Here is a 17,880-nt window from a genome sequence, read left to right on the forward strand (position 1 = left end):
ACGCCTGACACCCCTCCAACACTGCTCTCAGTGGGGGGCCCCGAGGCCTTCAGGAATTCAGGTATTAACTAAGAAGCTACTGGACTATGTGATCTTTTCTTTTTTTGTATTTTACTTTTTTCTTTTACTATGATTCCTAAGTGCAATGCGGTATACTAGATTAGACCCTAAAACATAAAAAGGACGTTAGTGGAAAAATTTGAAATCTGAATATAGTCTGGAGTTTAGTTAATAGCAAATATACTCTTAGTTTTGACAAAAGTATCATAGTTACATAAGATGTTAACACTAGGGAAAACTAGATGAAGAGTATATAGGAATTCTCTGTAGGATCTTTGCAACTCTTCTGTAAATCTGAAATAATTCCAAAATAAAAAGCTTATTTAACAAACATACACCCAACACCCATTCACGATAAAAACTCTCAGCAAACTAGGAATAGAGGGGAACTTCTTCAACTTGATAAAGAACATCTACAAAAAACCTATAGTTAACATCATACTTAATTATGTAAAACTAGATGCTTTCCCCCTAAGATCAGGAACAAGGCAAGGAACTCCTCTTTCATCTCCTACTCAACATCATACTGGAAGTCCTAGCTAATGCAATAAGAGAAGAAGGAAAATAAAAGGTATACAGATTGGAAAGAAAGAAATATTGTCCTTGTTCACAGATGATAAGATGGTATATGCAGAAAATCCCAAAGAATCAACTAAAAAACTCCTGGAATCAAATAAGCAGTTATACCAAGCTTGCAAAATACAAGGTTAATGTACAAAAGTCAACTGTCTACCTACATGCCAGCAATGAGCAACTGAAATTTGAAATTAAAAACACAACATGATTTACATTAGCACCAAAACAAATGAAATATTTGGGTATAACTCTAACAAAATATGTACAAGAGCTATATAAGGAAAACTACAAAACTATGATGAAAGAAATCAAAGCAGATCTAAATAAATGGAGAGATATTCCATACTCATGAATAGGAAGAGTCAATATTGTTGTCAATTCTTCCCAATTTTATATACATTCACACAATCCCAATCAAAATTCCAGCAAGTTATTTTGTGGCTATCGACAAACTGATCCTGAAGTTTATATGGAGAGGCAAACAACCCAGAAAAGCTAATACAACACTGAAGGAGAAAAACAAAGTCAGAGGACTGACACTACCCAACTTCAAGACTCACTAAAAAGCTAAAGTAATCAACGGTATTGGTGAAAGAGACAAAAAGATCAATGGAACAGAATAGAGGGTCTAGAAATAGAACCACAAAAATATAGTCAACTGATCTTTGACAAAGGAGTAGAGGCAAACCAATGGAGAAAAGATTGTCTTTTCAACAAATGGTGCTGGAACAATCGGATGTTCATACTAGAAAAAAGTAATCTAGACACAAACCTTATACCTTTTATAAAAATTAACTCAAAATGGATCATATATCTCAATTTAAATTGGAAAACTATTAAAGATATAACTATATATATAAAGATAACACAGGAGAAAATCTAGGTGGCATGGGTTTGGCAATGAGTTTTTAGATACAACACCAAAAGTAGGATCCATGAAAGAAAAAATTGATAAGCTGGACTTCACTAAAAGTAAAAACTACTGCTCAACAAAAGACACTGTTAAGAGCATGAGAAGACAATCCACAGACTGGGCGAAAATATTTGCAAAACACATATCTGATAAAGGACTGGTATCTAAAAATATTTTTTTTTAAATCTTAAAACTCAAAAATAAGAAATAACCCAACCAAAAAAACAAGCAAAAGATCTGAAGAGACATTCACCAAAGAAGATATACAGATGGTGAATAAGTATATGAAAAGATGCTCCACATCATACGTCATTAGGGAATTGCAAATTAAAACAATGAGATACCATCATACACCCATTAGAATAGCTAAATCCAAAACACTGACAGTACCAAATGCTGGTGAGGACATGAAGCAACAAGAACTCTCATTTATTCCTATTAGGAAATCAAATGGTACAGCCACTTTGGAAGACAGTTTGGGAGTTTTTTAGAAAGCTAAACATAGTTTTACCATATGATCCAGCAATCACACTTCTAAGTATTTATCCCGATGAGTTGAAAACTTATGTCCACACAAAAACCCACACATGAATGTTCATTACAACTTTATTCATAATTGCCAAAACTTGGAAGCAACCAAGATGTCCTTCAACAGTGGAATGGATAAACAAACTGTGGTCCATTCAGACAATGGAATATTATTCAGTGATAAAAAGAAATGAGCTATCAAGCCATGAAAAGACATGGACAAGCCTTAAAGGCAAGTGAAAGAAACAAATCTGAAAAGGCTGCACACTGTATGATTCCAACTATATGACATTCTAGAAAAGGTAAAAACTATAAGAGTGAAAAGATCAGTTGCCAGCAGGCAGAGAGAAGAACGAATAGGTGGAACACAGGGATTTATAGAGCAGTGAGACTATTGTGTATAATACGGTAATGGTGGATACATGACATTATGCATTTGTCAAAACCCAGAGAATGTACAACACCAAGAGTAAACCCTTTGGTGGACTTCGGATGATCATGATGTGTCACTGTAGATTCATTAACTGTAATAAATGCACTGCTCTGGTAGGGGATGTTGATAACGGGGGAAGCTGGTGAGGGGTGGGCAGGGGTATATGGGAACTCTCTGTACTTGGCACTCAATTTTCCTGTGAACCTGAAACTGCTCTAAAAAAAAAAAGTCTAATAAAAAAAAACAACAACATAGAATGTTCATTCAACACAAAGAGTAAACCCTAATGTAAACTATGAACTTTAGTTAATAATATATTGATGTTGGTTCATATCATAACAAATGTATCACACCAAGGTAAGATGTTAGTAATAGAGGAAACTGGGGGGTTGGGAATATTTGGGAATTCTCTGTACTTTCTGCTCAATTTTTCTGTAAACCTGAAGCTGATCTAAAACAAACAAACATAATTCTGTGATCTCTGGTGCGTGACAGAGCCACATCTCAGGTAAGATTGCTAGGTCCTATGCATGGCTAACTTACAACCCTTGAATAGACCCATTCAGTTGCACCATTTTACCAGCTGCACTTGCAACGCACTCTCTTAAGCTAACTTTTTCTTTTCTGTTACGCTACTGTCATCGAGACTCAATACCGGTAAAAACTAAAATTTTTGTAAATTATCATTACAAAATAAAACATTATCATTAGAAAGGATCCTAGACCTTTTCTAAACTTAGTTCCAATCCTAACTCATCTCTTTAATAGATAGGTGACTTCAGTTCCTCACTTGCTGAATGAAGAAAATAATGCTCAATCAGCTCTCATGGTTATGGCAAAGTTTAAATGAAATATGATATATAAAAATGTCTCATGAACTATACAGTTCTTATATTGCTATTTGCTCATTCTGATACATCCATCCTGCCTTTGCTTAGCAAACTCTGACTCACGTTTTAAAAACTAGCTCAAATGTCACCTTCTCTACAAAGCTGTCCTTGAATCTCACAGGGACACCATTACTCCATCCTGTGTACTGTCAGATTTTTGTTCATACTTCTGTATAACACTTTATAGTTTATATTTTCGTTTACTTATGTATTTCTCCTAGTATGGACTGTTTCATATATGCCTGTATTCTAGGGCACAGAGCAGGATTTCAATAAATGCTTAATGAATTAAAAAAACAACAATAATAATAATAATATAAAGGTTCTGTCCCATTGTTCTTTGTTAACACATATACAGTTTGTGACAATCACAAATCAGTAAGCAATAGTTTCTTATACATTCACTTTTTTACATACTGTTTGTTTATACGTATATTTTTTTAATTAACATTTTTTTTTAACCAGACTCCTCTATACTGAGATCAATCCTTAGTACTATACTAGGAAGAAAACTAGGTAGGCACCACTCAGACTTCTAGACCTGGAGTAATATAAATAAGATCTGATCAAATTCTTCAATTTCTGGGCTGCCTTCTATCTGCCCCTTCAGTCCATAAGATTCATAACAAAATGGAGACCAAATATATTCTCTCTGTGAATGGGTTACAGATGAATGCTGAAGACCTAGAAAAGATCATAGGATAATAACACAAAAAATTAACCACCGAGTGGATCAAAAGTCAGATTTAACCGCACGTTTGCTTAAGGCACAGAAAAATAAATTTTTGAACCTCAATAAAATCTCATCCTTGGATTCCTGCAAGTGAGGCAGGGGCAGGGAGGATATCTTCTAAGGGCACCCTTGAAAACTGTCAGCAAACTAGAGATGACATTGGGGCAATGTAGAGTTTTAACTAATATCTAGAGGTTCCAACCAGATAACAAATGAAGACTTAGTAAAAGGAGGTGGGGAAGAGAGAAAGAAAATGAAAGAAGGAATGCTCAAAATATTTGAGGAAAGACAAAAAATTTAAAAACAACTAGATAAAGTTTGTCTTCAGAGACCCCCACACTTTCCTACCTTTAGTTTTTCTGTTAAATGTTTACTGCCTCCCTACTATGTGCCAAGGACTCTATTAAGCACTAGAGAAATAAAGATGATCAAGAGATTGCTCTTGAAAAGCTCATAACCTGTTAAGGAGCCAATCACAACTCAGTTCAATAGTTATTTTCTTAATTACCAGGCCCAATCAACGGTATAACAATCCACTCTAAATTAACAGCAGCTTTTAAGAAATCAAACTACCACATTAAATCCACTGTAAGATACACCCTGAAACTAGAAACATTAAAATTTTGAAAAAAAAATCACATAGTTGATAAAATGTGGTAAAATACAGTGATTAAGAGCACGCTCCTATCCCTAGACCCACTATTTACTTGATATTGGGCAAGTCACAACCTCTAAGTCTCAGTTCTCTTCTCATTAAAACGTAAACAGCAGTACCTACCTCAAGGTGTTGTTACCAGAATTAAAAGATATAACTCACATAAAGCTCTTAGAACGGATCCTGGCACAGAGTAAACTCTCAATAAATGTCTATTACTATTATTTTTATGGCAAAATGTAAACAGAGTGCTCTGAGAAGAATATCAACCTGGCTGGTGAGAGAGGGAAGGTTCCCCGGAGAGGACTCTAGAGATGAGTCTTAAAGGCTAAGGAGAGAGAGAGAGAGAGAGAGAGACAGAGACAGAGACAGAGACAGAGACACGGAGAGAGAGATGGGGGGTGGGGTGGCACAGCTACCCGGCAGAATGAACAGTATGCTTATGGAGAAGGCACAGGAGAAAACCAGCATATACTCTTGGAGCTTCTATTTCACTCATGGTAGATAATTTAAAACATTTTGATAAGAAAAATAGGGAGATATTTTAAAATAGAATGTAAAAGCTATGTTAATTTTGAAGCTAAAAATCTGAGCTTTAGAGTTCCCATCTTATTCCAAACTAGATTGCTTCTGGTTGCTCCGTAAGGGGGGAGTGAAAAAACTTTGGAAAGCATTGTCCTAAAAGTGTAAGTGCTGAAAATAGTTTTAAAGCATTATTACTGAACCAAGCACAGTCTTAAACCATAAGGGTGGCACTTACAGACAAAAAGGCAACCATTTGGCAGTCCTTCAAATTGATACATTTAGGCAGTGATTTTCTGATGCCCTTAAGGAAAAGTCTGAACGTACTTCAAGAAAAGCCAACGTCCCACGCAAGTGGTACAGTGGAAATATGTAGAAGCAAACCCTTCTGGGTCACATTTTTGTAGCCATCAGAAAAGATCCTCTAAAAAGGCATGGAGTCAAGGAAACAATGATCACTCACCAGAGTGGGTCTGCATGAGACACGCTGATGACAAATGCCTCTCCTGTTTGTCCAGAAAGAGTCCGCCCACTTTTATCAACAATAGTCCCTGAAATCTGAATTAACAAAGTAAACTCAGTCAACAATATAGACTCACATTAAGAACACAGTCACAAAGACAAAATACAATGAGCAAGCTGACTTTCTTTGTTCTTTTACAAGGAAGAGAACTGTGGAACTCAAAGGGAGTACTTTTTATAAGGGCCAAAATAGACAAATTCAAAGTGACTGGGGGGAGGAGTCAGTAAGTCACAGAAACAAAGAAAAGGGAAAGTCACTGAGGCAAAAGCAATGACTGAAAAGCTTTAGAATTCACACAGCCAGCCCTACTATGGCTTTCCCACAGATACCTCAGGTATCCTGGCCTCCTGCTGTTGAACATCTGAGTCTTCTTTGTTTTATTTGTTTTTTGTGAGGAAGATCAGCTCTGAGCTAACATCCATGCTAATCCTCCTCTTTTTGCTGAGGAAGACCGGCTCTGAGCTAACATCTATTGCCAATCCTCCTCCTTTTTTCCCCCAAAGCCCCAGTAGATAGTTGTATGTCATAGCTGCACATCCTTCTAGTTGCTGTATGTGGGTCGCGGCCTCAGCATGGCCGGAGAAGCGGTGCGTCGGTGCGCGCCCGGGATCCGAACCCAGGCCACCAGTACATCTGAGTCTTCTAACTTGTTTGACTCTATTCTGTTCTCACCAAGTGATCTGTGGGTCTGCCTACTGAGTTAATAAACTGGCAGTCTGGTGTTTTCAGTGTTGGGTACTTCACAGTACCATTAGCAGTCAAGTCCATCCCTCCTTGGGCCTAAGGAGAGTGAGTCTCTAAGCCTTTGGCTTCAGGAGACCAATTTCAGCCAGGCTTCTTTGGAATAGTTTGCCTTCCCCCAACCACCTCTAGATTCATTTTCTTTGCATTTCCAGAGACAAGACTGCTACTTGTCTAGAGGTAGTGGTAGGAGGGAGGTGAACAGAGGACGCTAAAATGGGTGGTTCCTAAAAGATACCATCAATAGTTCTACTAAGCAAGGAAAACAGAAACCCTACCCTCAAAATGACAATATTAATAAAAAAACAAAATTCATCATGCAAACACTGTAGAACTTACAAAGATAGGCCGAGGAGCATACCTCTCTTCAAAAAGTTTTTGGAGTGCAAACAAGGCTGCCTGTACGGAAAAAAAGAAGAAGATCTTTACTTCTGAGACTGTGTCCAAGGTCAGTCTAACTGGCTGATCAGAGTGTTCCCCTTTCCAAGAACTCTTCAGGTAAGACACACATGTTGTTCTCTGGCGAGAAGAAACACATCCTTCCTATAGTGCACAACCCAGTGCCCCTTTCTCAAGTACAACACTGCACATACTACAAAAGAAGAGTGCTGACAGAAAGTTCACCTATAAACTAACATTTCCTCCAAGGAGGAGCTGAAGAGCTACTCTTTCTTCCTTCCCTCAATAAAAATTATAAACAGATAAATAAGAATGCCTCTGCCTCCCACATCCTCATATATACGTGGTAAGTATATGAACCAACAGTGTGTGTCATTGCAAAAAAGAGTGTGAGCTTAGAATGGGTTGTAGGGGTATAATTCCCATGTTACTCTGTATTGTCCATGTTTTATTAAGTTCCAAGCAACATATCTTCTCTTTCTTTTTATCATTATATTTCTTGATTCTAAGGTGGGCGTATTTTCATACATAATTAATTTTCAGGAATTAGAATGCAACCTTTAATTAATGTGTATCTTCATTGTGATGGTGGGTTTTTTTTCCCATGGAAAGTTATTAAATCAATAATATCAGAATTTATTCTTTTAGAACTAGACAAATTGATCCTAAAGATCTTATGGAAAATAAACATTTAAGAATAGCCAGGAAAGTTCGGGGGGGGAGGGGAGCGGGTAACAAAAAGCCTACCAGTTACTCAGACATATTTTAATTACAATGCTATGGTAAATAACAGGACAGTAGTGTGACAACAGCAGACAGATTACTGGAATAGATCAGACCCAGATGCACTCCTGAATTTAGGGTGATATGACATTCCACATGATTCCTATCATTGGGAAATAATAGGATGTTTAATAGATGGCATTAAGAAAACTACGCAACCTTAGAGAAAAATAGTTAGGTCTCTACCCAGATCCCTACCCTATTCCTCACTCCAAAATAATTCCAGATGCATCATGAGGGAAACCAGTCCGTCTATAATCAAAAGAATGTTATGTTACACATACTAAAACTTAAAAACTGAACTAAGAAAATTTGTCCTTACTGCTTTATTCCCTGCTGTTATATCTCCCTTATTTCTAATCTAAACAATACTGTGACTCTTTTCAAATGTATATCTGGATCTCATTTCAGATATATTCCTTATTATGTTTGTTATTGCTCTTATTTTCAAAATGTATACCTGAGTTGTTTTTCAAATTATAATTTGTTTACTGAAGATTCACAAAATTTCTGAACAAGTATATAAGAGAACCACAAGAGTGATGTATTAAGAATGAGACAGCTAGTCATCCAGCTTCTGGCTGGTAGTCAGTGCCCTCATTCTTTGTGTTTGCAAGTATTTTAGTAAATTTTTAAAAATGTTCCAAAAATTCTGATTTTGTGGTGTTATTTCCACAACATTTAAAAAATTAAAGGTCTGACGAAACTGTAAAGTACTAGGGGAAAAAAGAGACTATCTTTTCTCATTATCTTGGAAAGGGGAGTGCCCTTGTAAATATAATTCCCTTCCTCCCCAAAAAACAGAAACTGTAAATTCAACCATACAAAATAAAAATTCTCCTGCACCATTAGAAAACTAAAACAGGGCCGGCCCCATGGCTTAGCGGTTAAGTGCGCGCGCTCTGCTGCTGGCAGCCCGGGTTCGGATCCCGGGCGCGCATCGACGCACCGCTTGTCCAGCCATACTGAGGCCGCATCCCACACACAGCAACTAGAAGGATGTGCAACTATGACATACAACTATCTACTGGGGCTTTGGGGGAAAAAAAAAAAAAAGGAGGAGGATTGGCAATAGATGTTAGCTCAGAGCTGGTCTTCCTCAGCAAAAAGAGGAGGATTAGCATGGATGTTAGCTCAGAGCTGATCTTCCTCACCAAATAAATAAATAAATAAATAAACAAAAAACATCGCAACAATAGCACCAACACCACTACATATAAAGTCAAAAGTCAAACAACAGGGGCCGGCCCGGTGGCGCAAGCGGTTAAGTGCGCGCGCTCCGCTGCGGCGGCCCGGGGTTCGCTGGTTCGGATCCCGGGCGCGCACCGACGCACTGCTTGGTAAGCCATGCTGTGGCGGCATCCCATATAAAGTGGAGGAAGATAGGCACCGATGTTAGCTCAGGGCCGTCTTCCTCAGCAAAAAAAGAGGAGGATTGGCGGATGTTAGCTCAGGGCTGATCTCCTCACAAAAAAAAAAAAAAAAAAAAAAAAAGTCAAACAACAAACTGGAGGACAATATTTGCTACACATCCCTGACAACGGTCTGGTTTCCTTAGTAAAAGACTCAATAAAAAAAGCCAAAAATCCAGTAGGAAAAAGGCACAAGACACAAATCACAAAAGAGAAAATATAAATGTTTGTAAAACTAAAAAAGACACTCAATTTCATTTATAGTCAGAAAAATACTAATTAAAACTACAATGAGGTGGGGCTGGCCCAGTGGCGCAAGTGGTTAAGTGCGCACGCTCCACTGTGGCGGCCCAGGGTTCACTGGTTCGGATCTGGAGTGCACACCACTTGGCAAGCCGTGCTGTGGCAGCGTCCCATATAAAGTGGAAGAAGATGGACACGGATGTTAGCACAGGGCCAGTCTTCCTCAGCCAAAAAAAAAGAGGAGGATTGGCAGATGTTAGCACAGGGCTGATCTCCTACACACACACACACACACACACACACACACACACACACACAAAAACACTACAATGAGGTAACATTTTTAAACTATCAGCTTGGAAAAGATCAAAAAGTTTAACAATACATGTTGTTAGGGTGTGGTGAAATCAGCACTACTGTGCACTGCTTGCTGACTGGAGTACAACTGAATACTATCTCAAAGGAGGTTAAGTCGACACTAAAGATCAAAATCGACAATGCACATACCTTTGACCTAGCAATTTCACTTGTAGAAATGTATCCTCTGGAAATACTGTGCAAAAACATATGTATAAGGATATTTACTTCTCACTTGGTACACGTATGTAGTATCTTACACGTATGCTTACGCGTGCTTATATCTGCACAGAATCTCTGTCAGGAACCCCACACCGGTAACAGTAGCTGGAAGAGAGCTGGATACCCAGAGACTGGAGATGGAAGGACATTTACTTTTCACTCCATACATTTATGTATCTTTTAACTTTAGAACCACATATGTATTTATTACCTACGCATATATGCACATATAGTACCTAAATATGAAAATATATACTTGTATAATTAAAAAAACTTCGTTTTTAAGAAGTTAAAAAATAACCTTTTAAAGTTTTCCCTCATTCTACAGACCTCAGTTAAAAATATTCAAGAATAAAATTGAGGAATTTTATTTAACTTTCATAATGGCTATTATTGCCTTCTCACTACATTAGGGCATTCACCACAGCCCCCGCCCAGCCCTGTTTGTTTTTTCTCCCTTAACTCACCTTGGCATTGGCAGTATCAAAAATAGTTTCAACGAGTAAGATATCAACCCCACCATCGAGAAGCCCTTCGGCCTGCTCTTTGTACGCTTCAACAAGCTCATCAAACGCTGCAAAAAATAAATCACACCCAAGACATCAGTCATCAATATCCTCTGATCGGCCAGGACAGGCTGAGCTCAGGCCTGGCACCTGGGAACTGACTACTGCTGGTTTATAATGCATAATGTAAGGTCAACACCACCTTTCATAAGAAATCGCATAAAGAAATACGGCAGTGACAGAAGCTAACCCAGTAAATTGAACACAGCTGCTCCTAAACAATTACCACACAGCCTCCACTTCCCATGGATGAGCCAAGAATGAGTGAGCGAGTAGGAAGGGGTATGATGTCTTGGGCGCTGTATCTTACCTTCAACATCTTTAAAATAGATCCTTCTTTCCAAGGACAGTAGTTTTGGGGGTTTTTTTTTTGTTGTTTTGTTTTTTTTTTGTGAGGAAGATTAGCCCTGAGCTAACATCTGTTGCCAATCCTCCTCTTTTTGCTGAGGAAGATTGGCCCTGGGCTAACATCTGTGCCCATCTTCCTCTACTTTATATGGGACGCCACCACAGCATGGCTTGACAAGCAGTGTGTCGGTTGGTGCCCAGGATTAGAACCTGCGAACCATGGGCCACTGAAGCGGAGCGCTTGAACACCACCGGGCCCAGCCCCCTCCAGGGATGGTTTTAATCAATCAAGGGATGAGTGTGAGGAATAACTAGAGAAACATGTCACACTGATTTGGATACACAACAGGTTGAGTCACATTCTCTCACACTCTCTGTGGTAAAAGGCTACAGTCCTGTGGATTTTGCTCTTGCCCTCTGACACCAATACTGTCAGTGAGGGAACCTGCCTGACGGGCAAATTCAGTCTCAAACAAGTGTTCGATCACTCCTGGGCAAAATTTTTGTTAGAAATGTCTTGAGTTGTCTATTTCCATCTGAGAGTCATTCTTCTCCCCACTTTACCTCCCTACCAAAAAAGAAAAAATGCTCAGATGTTCAATAAAGAAGCCTAAACAGCATGTTTATGCTTGCTGTGTAAGTATACTTCATCTTATACAGCACAAGAGAAAGGAAAAGTTAAGGGCTGGCCCCGTGGCTTAGCAGTTAAGTGCATGCGCTCCGCTGCTGGCGGCCCGAGTTCGCATCCCGGGCGCACACCGACGCACCTGCTTCTCTGACCATGCTAAGGCCGCATCCCACATACAGCAACTAGAAGGATGTACAACTATGACATACAACTATCTACTGGGGCTTTTGGGGGGGGGGGGAAGGAGGAGGATTGGCAATAGGTGTTAGCTCAGAGCTGGTCTTCCTCAGCTCCTCATTGTCAGGCCCAGACCAAAGAGAGCACCAACCACACATAAGCGCAGTAGAAGCAACCCTTGGTGAAAGAGCCTGGTCACTACATGGAAAGTTCGGACCAAAACCTACAAACGGTACTTGCCAGAACTTGTCATCTACACAAAATTCACTTCCATACATAGTATCATTACTATTCAGCTCTGATAATTTAATTCTTTTTGCTTTTTGTAGTCTTGATGCTTGAGAAATTGACCTAGATTTCTAGATTTTTCATAAAATCTCAATGCAAGTATGTTTATATATGCTGGTTTATAGTGTTTATAATGCTAGTATGTTTACATAGTTTGGACTGCTTTCTGATAAGTAAAATGGTGGTCTAGTGGGTTATTCCATAATAGAGCAAGGCCTGGTATCCATATTTTCTCAACTTCTCAGTTTAAAGCTTAATTTTGATTGATTTTATTTCTATAGCTGATAAAGAAGCACTAACACAACACCATGTACATTTTAAAGCAAGCTCAAAAATAATAATAACAGCTAACTTTTTATTTAGGTGTTTATCGTAAGCCCTTCATGTGGATCAAGTCAGAGTAACCCTGAGGTAGATGCAGTTATTGGTCCCATTTTGCAGACTTACAGATTACAGAAACACAGAAGTACTTGCCCAAGCTCAATGATTACACATGATAAATACTCACTGAGGGCCGGCCCCGTGGCTTAGCGGTTAAGTGCGCGCGCTCCGCTGCTGGCGGCCCGGGTTCAGATCCCCGGGCGCGCACCAACGCACCGCTTCTCCGGCCATGCCGAGGCCGCGTCCCACGTACAGCAACTAGAAGGATGTGCATCTATGACATACAACTATCTACTGGGGCTTTGGGGGAAAAAAATAAATAAAATTAAAAAAAAAAAATACTCACTGATGTTCCTATAATCTGGTTTTTCCACAGACGGGGACACAGAGAGTGTCTTATTAGTTGGACCCAGAGCTCCCGCCACAAACCTCTTAATTCCTTTGGGAAAAGAAAAACAAGCATGAAACCTCTAAATAGCTTGACCTTTTTGTTGAAAATCAATGGGCTATAAGATTTTCCCCAGAACACAGATCTACAATCATTTGTCCACAACTCTAAAATCCAAAAAGCAACAAAGACCAAATTTCTTTCTCAATTCATTCAACAAAACTTGACCTCTCCTGAACTAACAAGAGGCTATTTATAGTCTTGATCCCATTTAGTGGCAGGATTCATAGATTTTACTGTAAGTATGTTTGGTTATGGGGGCTGTCCCAGATCCCACTGGGGAAATTACGAAACTTAGGGGATGTGCACATACTGTTGCCAAGCCAATCCAAAACACTCTCTGAGTTCTCACGTGTCTGGCTTCAAAGCGTTTCAGTAAGTAGTCCTTTTCTATCACCAAAGCTATGTTTGGGCAAATTCTCTCTCTCTTTATTCTTAAGAAACCCTGAAGATGCTGAACATAACACAGGTTCTGCAACAGCTCCTCTTAGTAGCAGTCAACTTGAACCGCTCCCTGGTATTGCACCGTAGGCCCTTTACTGGGGGAAAATATCAGATCAGGATTACCAATTATAAAGCCTGAAATTAAAGTATGAAGCAGACCAAATATTAGTTAATAACTCTTAATAATTCTTGAATTACCTTTCCTCTAGGCTAGAGTCTAGGTGCTTCTAAAAAGACATTGTGTTCATTTACATATCACAACAGAAGCCAGGGGTCATAGTGCCCATTACCTTTGGTGATTTTAACCACTCAATAACTTGGGTTATGCTCCACAACTTAACTGAAGAAGACTACTGACTAGTTGATAACCCAGCCTTTGAACAGTTTACAGGCCCACATATTCTTTATCTTCCCCAAAGCTGAACAATAATATCAGCTTAAGAAAAATGTTCTTATCTTTCTCTGCTTTAGCTGGTTTAATATATCCTATGACCTGCAACTCTGTTGGGGTAATAGTCTATGCATTTCCATGGATTTAAACTTTATCTCTCAGAAACCGAGTTCCTATAAATTACTTCAGTCTTCATTAGTATGCTGTGTCTAACTTCCTAACAATTTTGCTTTACATCTCTCCTGACGGCAATAACTTCACATTTCCAAACTTAAGGGGCCCCATATATTTCTTCTATTCCTTTCCCTCCCTCAAAGCCTCCCCACCAGCTGGTGCCCAAGTAGGATGGCAGCCAGCCAGGAGGCTAGTTATTTCAGGAGCCACTTCTCAAGTTCCAGCAAGACTGAACCTAATGCCACACTCTTCTGTGCGCTACACAGAGCCTGCAAGGACATTACTGGTATGAAGTGGAAAATGCTCAAAAGACAGTATCTCTTTACCCAGATAAGCTGATCACAAGGATGAGGGTAACTTTAAAGGGATAAGATCAAATACCTTAATGAAAACCAAAATAACCAAAACAGTCAGCTGTTGCCTTAATAACCTAATGGTATGCTTCCAAGGAGAGAAAATTATTTTAGCTGTAAATATACAAGGAAGCCACAGTGCTAGCTACAACGTTAGGACATAACCCCCAGCAGAGTAAACAGAGCATAAACCCTGAGCCCAAGGCCCCCAGGGATGGTGTCAATTCAGAGAGACATTGAATGCTTGATCATGAAACTGCAGAGAAGTCACCTACAAACAAGTACAATATGCTGTCTACAGTGTTGCCAGTAGCCAACTGTCAGGAAAGGAGACAGAGCAATAAGGACAGCACATCACAGCTGAGAATGTCAAAGGAATTATCTCTGTAAAAAGGGGAGGAAAAGGCTCCTTACCTGTCTGGACAGTGATCTCCTCAGCTGCTTTTCTGGCCACTCCTGCAGAGCACTTGTTCATCTGGTAGGCCTAACACATCAATCGCAATGTTAGCTTGTCCTTCTTTTCCTCCACACAATAAATGAGCAATTCATGACCTTACAAAACCCAGTTTTACTCAGCAAGAAATACAGAGGGAATTAATGTGAGGTCTGAATGAAATCTTAGCCAAGAAGGCCTTAAAGGCAGCAGGAAAGGCAAGAGTCTTTGGGAACTGCTTTTAGGTTCTTCCCCTAAACCATGAGCTAGCTGGGAAAAAGGGCAATCTCTGGACATCTGGCATGTCAGAGAATAACCTGTGTAGTTAAATATCCTGAGAATTAGAAAAAAGTATAGTAATAACGAAAAAAGTACAGGCTTCAGAGACAGGAGACCTGAGTTCTAGGACCAGCTCTGTTACTGCCTGCCCGGGCAGTTCCCTTAGCAACTTCTTCAGGCCCTGATCTCCTTCACTGTACCATAGTTGAAATCAGTGGTTCTGAACTTTCTGTAGATTAATGATTAACATCTTGAGAATCTGGTAAAGGGCCATGAACACTCTCACTAGCAAATAAAAAGCAAGTACACAAACACATGAAGTACTGCCTATGACTGAAGGAAGCTCGAGGACCTCCTGAAGCCCTTCCACAGACCTGATTGGGAGGTCCTGGACTTGTGATCTTCAAGATCCCTTCTAATTCTAAGATTCCATGTGACTTGGATCCTCATATCTAGTCATTAAGAAATCAGAACATCCTAAAATAGGGGTTAGCACACTACAGCTCCTACGACAAATCTAGCCTGCTGCCTGTTTTTACAAATAAAGTTTTATTAGAATACAGTCAAGCCCATTCATTTACTTATTGTCTTTTGCTGCTTTTGCACTATAACGATAGAGTTGAGTAGTTGCAACTGAGACTGTATGTAGCCAAGAAAGACTAAAATATTTACTATCTGGCCCTTTTCAGAAAAAGTTTGTCAAATCCTACCCGAAAATAACACAAAAGTAACTGCAACATAAATTCAATTTTCCTTCATAAGCCAAAAGGCATGTAATCCCACAAAGCCCCAAGATCATGGCAGAAATCAGTGTCGGAGCACTCTGGACTACCTGCATGGAAACAGAGGTATGTTTCTGGAAAAATCCCACATAGAAATGGGATCCCCAGCATCTACCATGTATTTCCATCAATAACATTTACAAAATTTGAATACGGAAGCATCCTGCTGATTAAAAAGAAACCAAATCTGCCACCCCACGCCCACCAGGATGACTACTATCCAAAAAAAACCAGAAGAAAAGAAGTGTTGGAAAAGATGTGGAAAAATTGGAACCTCTGTACACTGTCAGTAGAAATATAAAATGGAATTTTGTATTTCTGTGGACTATAAAAGCCACTGTGGAAAAAAGTATGGTGATTTCTCAAAAAATTAAACATAGAATTACCATATGATACAGCAATTCTACTTCTGGGTATATACTCTCAAAGATAATGAAAGCAGGGATATGAATGGATATCTGTACACCCATGTTCTTAGCAGCATTGTTTATAATACCCAAAAGGTGGAATAAACCCAACTGTCCATTAATGGATGAATGGATAAACAAACTGTGATATATACATATAATAGAATATTATTCAGCCTTAAAAAGTACGGAAATTCTGACACATGCTACAACATGAGTGAACCATGAGGACTTTAAGCTAAGTGAAATAAGCCAGTCACAAAAGAACAAACACTGTATGATTCCACTTACATGAGGTACCTAAAGGAGTCAAATTCATAGTGACAGAAAGTAGAATGGTGGTTGCCAGGGGCTGGTAGAGGAGAAGGGAGAGTTTTGTTTAATGGGTACAGAGTTTCAGATTTGTAAGATGAAAAGAATTCTGTGGATAGATGGTGATGATGGTAGCACAACAATGTGAATGTACTTAATGCCACTGAAATATACACTTAAAAATGGTTAGGATGGTAAATTTTATGTTACATGTATATTGCCACAATTTAAAAAAAAGGAAACCAAATCTGCCACCCAATGCTTAAAAAGGTCTCACAAAACTATGTACACAGCCAATCATTATGCCTTTATCAACAGACACTGCATAATAAGTATCATTTTTGATTATTACTTGCCCATAGAAGAAGCCAGTTGGAAAATGAATGGGCTGCTGTGTTCATAAGCAGTACAGATTCAAACCATTTTCCCTGTCTGATCACAAACAATAGATAACTAGGCATCAGCTTGACTCTGCAGCTTCTGGGTGTTTTTTCACTAGCAATTAACAATGTGGCAAATGCTCAAGAACATCTTAGAGATGAAGAAAAATGGAATTCTTACCAAATGTTCAAGACCATAGTCAGCTTGGGCAATACTAGTGCTGCTAAAAGTATTTGTTTCAATGATATCTGCCCCAGCCAGCAAATAATCCTGAAACAAGAGAGAGTATGTCAATACTGAGTTTTAGAATCCCTGTCTCCCAACAATAAAGATGTATTTCATCATCACCACCAAACACCTTCTGACCGCTTACTAAGTGAAGTAAGGCACCGCACTAGAGGCTAGAGATGAAAATAGAATTGAATTCAGACAAAGTTCACACACTAAGTTGTGTGAATTGAGTCAAGTTCCTTCAACTCTCTGAGTTTCAGTTCCCTCATTTGAAAGTATTATAAGCCTTCTTCACAGGGTGGCTATCTGACGATACAGATAACACACCAAGTGTCTGGCACAGGATGGCACTCAACAAACGTTAGTTCTGTTCCCTTGCCTTCTCCCTGCTTCTGATCCCCACTGAAAACTGCACTCTCTCTGAAATCTCAATTCTGACCACAATAGTTCCCGTCCACATCTCCTAGTCCCTCTGGACCAGATCAACACCCTTACTAGAATCTTGAGGACGCTGGGGGCCAGCTTCCTGTTCTCCCTGTTTGAAACCTTTCTTCCTCCTTTCACTCTTTGGAGACCAACTCAACCCCAATCTGATGAGCACTCTGGAATCTCTGAACCCCCTTGATTTTCCAACAGTGAGTAAACCCAACCCCTCCTAAGTGATGAACACTGTTTGCAGAAAAGCTGGGAAATGAAAACCAAGATTTACACATTTATAATAAGTCTCAAACACCCTCAATATCCATCAATAGGGAAATAGCTAAATAAACTATATCCATTTTATTACATGCTATGTGGCAGCTAAAAAATATTGTGTACATCTACATATAAAGACATGGAAAGATCTCCAAAAGTATGTTGAGTAGA

The 17,880-nt window shown here is 39.2% G+C and overlaps 1 protein-coding gene across 3 annotated transcripts in view; it reads right to left on the reverse strand.

Moving 5' to 3' along the window:
* The window catches only part of MTR (5-methyltetrahydrofolate-homocysteine methyltransferase), a 101,505-nt gene that overhangs the window by 74,258 nt on the left and 9,367 nt on the right, over positions 1 to 17,880 (reverse strand). For 2 of the 3 annotated variants that reach the window (XM_058542956.1, XM_058542955.1), the window contains exons 3-8: positions 16,963 to 17,052; positions 14,603 to 14,672; positions 12,725 to 12,817; positions 10,458 to 10,564; positions 6,914 to 6,973; positions 5,774 to 5,868 (exon numbers count right to left, since the gene is read on the reverse strand). In XM_058542956.1, the coding sequence (XP_058398939.1) occupies positions 5,774 to 5,868; positions 6,914 to 6,973; positions 10,458 to 10,564; positions 12,725 to 12,817; positions 14,603 to 14,672; positions 16,963 to 17,052 (515 nt within the window). The remainder of the gene's footprint in view (positions 1 to 5,773; positions 5,869 to 6,913; positions 6,974 to 10,457; positions 10,565 to 12,724; positions 12,818 to 14,602; positions 14,673 to 16,962; positions 17,053 to 17,880) is intronic. The other variant, XM_058542957.1, reaches the window with a different exon arrangement.

Source organism: Diceros bicornis, chromosome 6 (assembly GCF_020826845.1).
Source record: "Diceros bicornis minor isolate mBicDic1 chromosome 6, mDicBic1.mat.cur, whole genome shotgun sequence".
NCBI lineage: Eukaryota > Metazoa > Chordata > Mammalia > Perissodactyla > Rhinocerotidae > Diceros > Diceros bicornis.